The following is an 8,971-nucleotide window of genomic DNA, read 5'->3' as shown; positions in this document are numbered from 1 at the left end:
ACCAACTTTAAAGATCTATCATAACAAATAATAGAAGATATAAAATCTAATGCACAGCCTGGGTCTAAGAACAATTTAAAAGAAATTATGAAAGAGATAATCAACAAAAGCTTCTTGCTGTCATTACTCAATTTCAAGTTGCTGTAAAGACTAGCCAATCCACAATTTTTGTGAACAACAGAAAGAAAGTACAAAAGATAACTTGGTGATAAAAGTAAAGAAAGCTTTACAGTCTATAGCTGATCAGGAAAATGCCACATATTATGTGTGATTGTACCATTTCAACAAGTGATAGCTAATCATGTCAAGACATGCCGCCGTATTGTCTGAAGACCTGAGCTATTCCATAGATAATGAGCATTGATCAAACAAGCAAGCTTGTTAATGATAAAATTTACAAAGAGAGAACATGTCTGGTCCGGTTCATGTCCCTTTCCCTCGTTGAATTTGCTGAAGGAGAGCAGCTGCTAGCTGTAATGTTGCTTGCAAGCGTTTCTGTGGATCTGCATCTGCATCCTGGTTACCAGTAGTTTGAAGTTGTTGACTCTCTGCTTGTCCTGACTGAACCTCTCTCTGTGTTGCCGGATTCACAGCGGCAATCACACTTGATGTTTGCTGCTGACGCTGCAACTGTTGCACTTGACCAAACTGGGATGTCTCAGGCATCACCGGATTATTTTGTAAGGCATAAACCTGTGATGATCTAAGTGGGCTGTCAGACTGATGTCCTGTGGCAGTCTGCCTCTGATTCTCAGCTGTTGATACATTTGGAGTGAACCCTGCCTGCCCCTGCTGCCCAAGAAGAGTTGATGCCAGTTGTGCAAGTTGTTCTGGTTGCAGGGATGCAATTGGAGTGGGCAAAGAACCTGAAGGTTTTGTCTCCTGATGTGACAACTGACGGTTTTCAGATAATGGGATGCCAGAAATTCCATCTGTATAAGCAGAGCTCGTTTCTTGCACTACTTTCGGCACAACTAAAGGATGCCCATCAATAGACGAATCAACAGAACTATTAGATGCCTGAGATGGTATATTTCTGTTACCAGAGACTGGGTTTTGCATATAGTGAGGAGAATGATTTGGTCTCAAAGAGGTGTTAATTTGATGAGGCGGGTAGTCATGCCTGTTTTCACCGTACGAGTCAGAAATGTTACCCATAGAATGAACTGAACCTGGATATGATGCAGATTGTGCTGACATAGTCATATCTGGAAAAGAGACCCGTGAAGGAAAGGGTTCTGAACGCATTGATTGATTTAGATATGATGCATCAGCATTGAAGGATAAATAGTTTGCATCTTTGAGCTCATTTGGATGGTGTATAGGCCCCTGATTGTAACCAGGAGGCTCCAGCCTCAAAACAACACCCGAAATGCTCAGTTTGCCCGGTACTTTCAGTACTTTCTCAGAAAATTCTGATGGGGGTACAAGAAACAAGGTGGTCTTGTCATCCAATTTAGCAACTGCTGCTCGTTGCTTCTCCTCCAAATAGTGCATAAATTCATTGTAAAATCCAATATCGCCATCACTACCCGGGACAAAAAAGACAACCCAAGAACCAGATGCTTGGTAGTAATGTTTTGCCAGCATGTCTAGACCAGTCCTTGCAGTGCAATCTAAGAACTCAGGCCTGCAGCATAATATTGGAGTCAAAAGATGGTTTCACTGTTTCAGAATGTAAATGCAGGAGACAAATAAACCTGTATGATTTATGTAACACATGTTGCTAAAAAAGTGCATTGAAATTCAAATTTTCTATTGTCAAGGCAAGAAATTTCACAAGGTACTTGAATGTATCAAAATACTTTCATATAACTAAGAAACATCATTGCATTTGCACATTCAAAATGTTTGCAAACATCCTGAAAAACTTAATTTTGACTTGATCCAGTGATGAAATTGTGATGAAATTCTGTACTAGATAAGATTCAGGTAAATTTCACAAATTCAACTAAAGCAGGTAAATTTCACAAGTTCACCTGCAACAGTGTATAAAATTTCAAGCATGTAATTCAAAATTTGTTGGCAGTCAGTCAAACAACTGGTATAGAATCCTGCTGCAAATCATTTGCTTCAATCTGTAAAATTCTTTATAATGAAGTTTGCGAAAGGTTGGGCGTGGATAATGAAGCGAGAACTAGACAGTAATAAATAAGCAGATATAGAAGCTACAACAAACAAGCAGCAGGCAGCAAGAAACCCTTTCTTACCCTTAAAATCTATAAAAGAACTCAGTATTATGTAAGGAAGGTTTACTACTTACAGCATCATGTCCATTACTTTTCCCACAGGAAAGCAGCGAGCACGACAGACAGGAGTTCCTCCTTTCGCTATAGTTCCCTCCCATTTCCACTCCTTGAAAGATGGCTTCTCTAATTCAGGAGTGAATTTTTTCCTGTCAACAGGATTTGGTGGCAGAGAACCAAAACCTGCCTGAAAACTATCATGAGGTGTTCTCCAGTGGTCATTCTTTTCTCTGCAAGGTAGAGCTAAATTCATCTGCTGATTGGGGATCTGTTTATACCCAAAAGGTCCAGCATCTAAGTTCTTATCGAAGACCTCAGGTTGAGAAAAATCAGAGTATGTCCTTGAAAAAGTGTGTTTCTCTTGCTCTAGATCAGAGAAAGGATACTCTGGCAGCTCTTTGTCAGGAGGAAATGAACCAATCTTTAATTTCTTTGCTCCAGGTTGGTAATAAGAATCTTCTGGCGAATCCCACGACTCTTCATAAACTGGACGTTTGTGAGGAACTTCATGGAAGTGAGGTGTCCTTTCAATGGGAGGACTCATTCGATGTTCATACATGTCTTGAGATAGTCCTGGTTCATTTCTGACTTCTCCAAGCCTCATTGGTTCATATGCATTGTTTCCACTACTCCATAAAGTACCTTTCCTATTAAAATTATAGACATCAGCATCTCCAGAATCCAGATTGGAGATAAGCTGTGGAGATCTAACACTCGGATCTCCTGCAAAGCTCCCAAAATTCCTAGCTGGCCGAAAGTTCTCAGAAGATCCAGAACGACCATTCAACTTGAAATGTGGGGAGGAAGGGGCATTCAAGGAGCCCCTTCCACTGTTAGCACCTGCTTCACTCTTTGCGAAACAAATATGGACACGGGGATTTCCAAACAATTTTCCTTGAAGAGTTTCTTTTGCTCTGCAAGCTGAGATTATGCTCCTAAATTGAACAAAAGCATAACTACGACCTGGAAATACAGTAATCTTCTCTATCTCACCAAATGGTGAAAAGGCCTTCCTTAAGATCACTTCATCCACTTTCAATAATGCTGGAAATCCAATCCATAAAACTTCACTGGGTTCTGCATTTTTATCAGTCATTTTGGATTTTTCAGAGTCAGGACTAAAGTGACGTAATCTGGAGTCCCTTTGTGAAAAAGGTGATCCTCTTAATCCAGTGCGTTGCTCATCTCGATGTTGTAAATACTCTCCATCATGTGATGGCGTTGACTTATCCTGTTATTAAGAAATTTGCTAAGATAAGGGAAGTGCTAACCCTCACTGTATAAGCAATAAAATAAAATAAATGAATTGAATCAGAGCATATAAGGCTTTGCTGTAATGCTAATTACTGTTCTACATCTAATAGGAATGGTAATATGGATAAAGTAGATGACAAATAAATAACGATGTTGACAAAATGCAATTCATGCATGCATTGCATATGGTCAATTTTTTTCCTTTTTTTGGAAAAGAATATGATCATTTCTACTTGCACGCAATCTAGTGGCAGATAGCCATTAGGAAGTTCCATCAATTTGCAATTTTCTTGCAGAGAAATCTAAAACAAGTTCCACTAAATGATAGAAAAACAACTGCTTCCCAGCAAACAGAATGTGCTGTGCATTCTACCTAGAAGCCATACCCAAAGCATATTAAGGGTTTCAATATTTTTGCCAGTAATCTGCAGTAATAATTTTTTTTTTAATTAATCCACGCACTCATTGAAGCTCAAACCAAGGACCTGAGCCCTAGGAAGGCCGCTCCTTACCACCGGAGCTAGACTTTGGCTTCACAGAAAAAGAAATTACGAATAGAATGAAATATTAACAATACTAAGCTCAACAGGTGAAATGTGAAGAATGCAGTAGCACATTACAACAAACAGAAATATGGCATTCTCTTCCCACTAAACTAACAAAAAAATTAAAGAAAAAGGGATCTGTTAGCATGGAGAAACACTGAACAAAAGAAGTTCAGCTCTAGGGACTTCACAAAATGTGCTCTATCTCTCCTTTGCACCCTTTGTTAAATGATGCAAAGCAGTAGTCACAACACAATTACTGCATAACACCGTTTGCAATAATAAGTAGTTTAATCACAGGAATGTGTGCATACGATATGACACACAAAATTATTCAGACAAGATCAACTGAAACTGTTGAGAGATCATGATTTAAAGAAGACAACGTGACCTCTCAAAATTCTGAAAATTGCAGCCTCGCTGCAAGCAATTACATACACATAATTGCCGATGATTTTTGAAGTAGATCACAAGTTACAATGAGAATGCTATCATCTCTTCCTGCACACTTGAAAAAGTCACATGGAATGGTCAAAAGCAATTTCTCTTTTGCGCTTATTGCCCAAGCTTTGGCAGGCAGGACAATAGTGTTTCCACCCTAGTATATTGAACCCTGGAGAGCCATTTAGCAAACACAACGCTTCTATCTGGCATCCATTACTCAGTGCATAAACCAGATATAATATTAAATTCATTAAGATCTGTAACTAGTATGCATTTAATGCTATTCCTTATCCACTAGTTTATAAATCAACTTGATAGTCTATGACATGAATTTTTCCATGAGAATATCTGGGAAATGTTAGAAATTATCTGGTAATAACATCTGACTCCAAAATACAAGCGCTCAAAGGTGGAAAACTAAGAGGGTCATCTATCTTTCTCTTCTCGCACACACACACATGCATTAACCTTACATCTGGTTTGTTTCCTTATTCTTCAATCTTTCATAAATATTGTCTCTTTGGAATTTTTATTGCTTTTGCTGTCAAATCGCCAATATCTTTCTCATCCATCTTTACTTATTTTACTCTACTTGAAATTAACTTGACAGATCTTTATATCTTGGTCAATGATATTTGTTTACAAGTTTCAGTCAAGTTGTTTCTTACCAAGGGAAAGGGTACAAACAGCACTTTCTGAGAAAAGATAATAAATGGCTAATAATTCTCTTCTTTTTCTCTTATTGATCCAATGAAAGGAAATATACACTTTGACAAGTAATGTGAACTTTTAGATTTTAGATTTCGGGTACAAGTAATACAACCATCTCCTAAATTTGGAAGGAGATTTATGCCACCAATCAGCACGGCATACATATTTATCGTATTCTCAAAACCTTGGACAATTTCATTAAGTAGTTCAGATCTTTTTCAACCTGTTTCCTTAAATGGCATTTCAAATGAGTAACTTATTTTTTTAGCATTAATATAGAGAATGAAGAACTTATTTCTTGCACGGTCAGGTTCATCCTTCTGATTAGCTAATTACACGAAATATTTCATGGTTTTACGAACATCCCATGAAGATGAAGCATATCCGCATATTTATAGGAAGGGCAATATTATGGAACTTGATAAAGATGAACAAATAACTTGGAAAAAGGAAATGGTTCAATGATGGAGTTGTGGTAGAGGATTATAAACATGTAACCTTGAAACAGATAATTAATCAAATATTTATAATCATGACAATCTAGCTTCAGCAACTATACAGAAGATGGCCAACGAAGTCATTCTAAGTTCAATGAGTTCAGATAAGAGGTAAACTGCTATCATTGAAAAATATCAGCCATAATAAATAGAGCTGCGGCCGAAGCCATCCACAGCATTGAAACATATGTTTAACTATTCTTTTAACTTTCATAATTTTTCCAAATCCATCAAATAATCAGTTATTTTTAGCTAATAATATATCAGTGCTCAAATGGAAAAACATAATCCGTCCACTAATAATCAACTTCCTTCAGTTATTACAATAGCTGGTGGCAGGTACTCATTATAAAATTGAAGAACATAATTAATTTGCATCATTTTTTATGGCATTGAGAATTACTGTGATAGAGACCAAACTAGTTCTGTATTTAGTAAATGAGCAATCTGAAAGCATAAGTGAAAATCCAGATCATCCCTGATGTTTGCAATTTATAGCCCAGTTCAGTCCTCATTCCTCATTAATTAAAAATAAGATCTGTAATTTTTGCTGCATGTTATATCTTACCATCACTGGTATGAAAGAAAATGCAGGAGTCTTTTGCTACCTTATATGGAGATAAAGGTACTCTGCACATGGACCTCAATTATTATGAAAGATTGCACCAGACAGTCAGACAAAGACACATTAACTGATAGTGGAAGAAAGGGGCTGAAGGAATTCCTGCGGTTACATTACTTAATTCAATTGCAAAATCAGAGCCGATGATTAGTTTTTTCGTTTTGTAAACTGCTTCTGTTCTCTGACTAAAGATATTAGTTCTTGCTGTGCTTTATATTTGTGCGGAATAGAGGTACTGTGGATGATGACACGAGTTATTATGAAAGAATGCATCAAAGACAGATATATTACCTGCTACTGCATGAAACTGAATTTAGGAAATTGTTGCCATTACAATTACATTACTGGTGCAAATTATGGAATTGAAGCTGATGATCCGTGGTTATTTTGTTTTCAAAGTGCTATCTAATCAGAAGTATTAATTGGATTGGAGTACGAGTATCTTTAACAGCACTGCTTTTGATTGAAATTAAGTGTATATTTAGGATTGAGGTAAATGTGGGTTGAAATGGTTAAGTATAATTGGGAGATTACCAAATATTATTAAACATACCCTAATTAATTACTCAATTGCGTCCACCTATTATTTTTTGTGCTGGTATCAGTTAACAATTAGAACATTATATGACTGCAAATTCAAATACTATTATTCTTTATATGGTGAATCAATATCATCAATTTATAAACAAATACACATCCACATATATTTTCCGAAACTAACAAATCAAAGATTAATAATAATAATAATAACAACAATAAGTAATTAAAACAACTAACCGCCTTGGCAAATTCGATCCTAAGCGGATTGCCAGCAAGAGGGAACCCTTGAAGAGCCTTCATGGAAGCAATCGCGTCCTCCTCTATTTTAAAATTGATGAAAGCGTAGCTTCTTCCAGGCTGAAACGCTACGCTTTCAAGCTCTCCGAATCGCAGAAACTGATCGGTCAAATTCGCCTCCTCTATATTATGCGACAAGTTCCCCACCCATAAATGCCTCGACGGCGGCGTATTGGCGCGGCCTCCGCCGCCGGAATGCGTTCTGTCCTCGAATCTCCCGCCGCGGAACCGCTCCCTTCCTCCACCGCGGCCTGACTGTTTAAATTAAGCGATTGAAACCAAAAAATAAAAAAATATATTAGAAATTCGAAGTGATGGTAATATGTATAAAAGTTATTGAAGATTTAAGATGAAAAAAAAGAAAAAAAAAGGACTGACCATAATTATTTGATTTTGCGTTGCGTAAGTTAAAGATTGGAGACTTGGAGGTGGAGTTGATGGCGTGAGTCTTTAGAGATTACTTTACTGAAAACCTGAGACGAAATCGAGCTATCTTAGTTAGGTTTTCGAGATTGCTATTCAATTTTGTGAATTTTTAATTTTTAATTTTTTTTAAGCTCTAATTTAACACGGATTCTTTTTCGTATAGAAACACGGATTTTGATGTAATACGACCAAAAAAAAAAAAAATGTATTTTGTAACGGATGATGCTCGTACGTGGCGGCTTGACACTTGCACAGTCTTTTATTATTATTATTTTTTAATTTATATAAAGGATTTATTTATTTGTCTATTTAATGTTAATTTTAATGATAAAATAATATGTAAAAAAAAATTAAGTGATCAAATGAATAATAGTATCTCTTACAACTCAAAACACTCATTATACATTTTTTTATAATAAATTATATTTTCAACAAAATTTAAATATATTATTTAAAAAATAATGATTCTTTTTAACTTATCACCTGCAATTTACTCTTTACATAAGTAATGATTTCTTTCACATTCGTGAACTAATTTTAGAGTTGCTAGCGCTCCTCTGTACCCATATATCCAAAGAAATAATTAAACTTTAAGAACAAACGATACAAACGTTAATTCACGTCAAAATAATTGCAAGAAAATGGAAGTAAGTATCCAGAAATGTCTAATGCCATCGGTTACTCTGTAAAATTAAATTTAATTCAATCATAACATAGAAGCATAAATGGATTAACTTATCGTACACGTACACATTCACACCATGAAAGAGTGCGTTATTACTCTTTTTTTTTTTTTTAAATCGATGAAGCCATCCAAACTTGGAACATACATAGGATATGAGTATAGCTAGGAAATATGTATAATTAAACATGAAGAGGGGCTGTGTTCTCAAATCTAATCTCAATCCGCACATGCAAAAGCTATCATTGATAGGATTGAAATTAAGTTGATTCAGTCTATAGATCCTAAAGTAATGTACTAATGATCTAGTGAACGATGATGATGCTTTCTTAACGGTAACCTTACGTACTACTGTCTAATTTATCCAGCCTCAACAATGAATTTTCTTAGATAAATCACACAATTTAGGATGGTTCCATGTTTCTGTAGTCTCGATAGTGAAAAACCTCTGCAGATAGTAACACTTTCTTAATAGAACAAGTTAATTTTAGGGCCAGTTTGTGATTGCGGTAATTGATGAAATAAATTATTTTTAGTATGTGGATGAAATAATATGAGGAAAATTGAAATTTGGTAAATTGTATTATTGTAATTGCTGTGGGTTTGAAAAAGTCGAGCATATGCATTTAGTAGATTTTATTATCAAAATATTATTTTATCATATAATGACTAAAATAGACATAAATTTGAATTGCCTCTCACTTATA

General features: G+C 35.8%; 1 protein-coding gene across 1 annotated transcript; it reads right to left on the bottom strand.

Moving 5' to 3' along the window:
- Positions 1–95: 95 nt before the first annotated feature.
- On the bottom strand, positions 96–7,752 carry LOC102624460 (flowering time control protein FPA). Its single transcript, XM_006469330.4, has 4 exons — positions 7,535–7,752; positions 7,097–7,411; positions 2,264–3,477; positions 96–1,630 (listed from the first exon to the last, which is right to left on the bottom strand). The coding sequence occupies exons 1-4, from the start codon at positions 7,535–7,537 to the stop codon at positions 424–426; spliced, it is 2,739 nt and encodes a 912-aa protein (XP_006469393.1). The 5' UTR covers positions 7,538–7,752; the 3' UTR covers positions 96–423.
- Between the last annotated feature and the right edge of the window lie 1,219 nt (positions 7,753–8,971).

The sequence above is a fragment of the Citrus sinensis genome, chromosome 2 (genome assembly GCF_022201045.2).
Source record: "Citrus sinensis cultivar Valencia sweet orange chromosome 2, DVS_A1.0, whole genome shotgun sequence".
NCBI lineage: Eukaryota > Viridiplantae > Streptophyta > Magnoliopsida > Sapindales > Rutaceae > Citrus > Citrus sinensis.
This window is presented reverse-complemented; position numbering and strand designations above follow the sequence as displayed.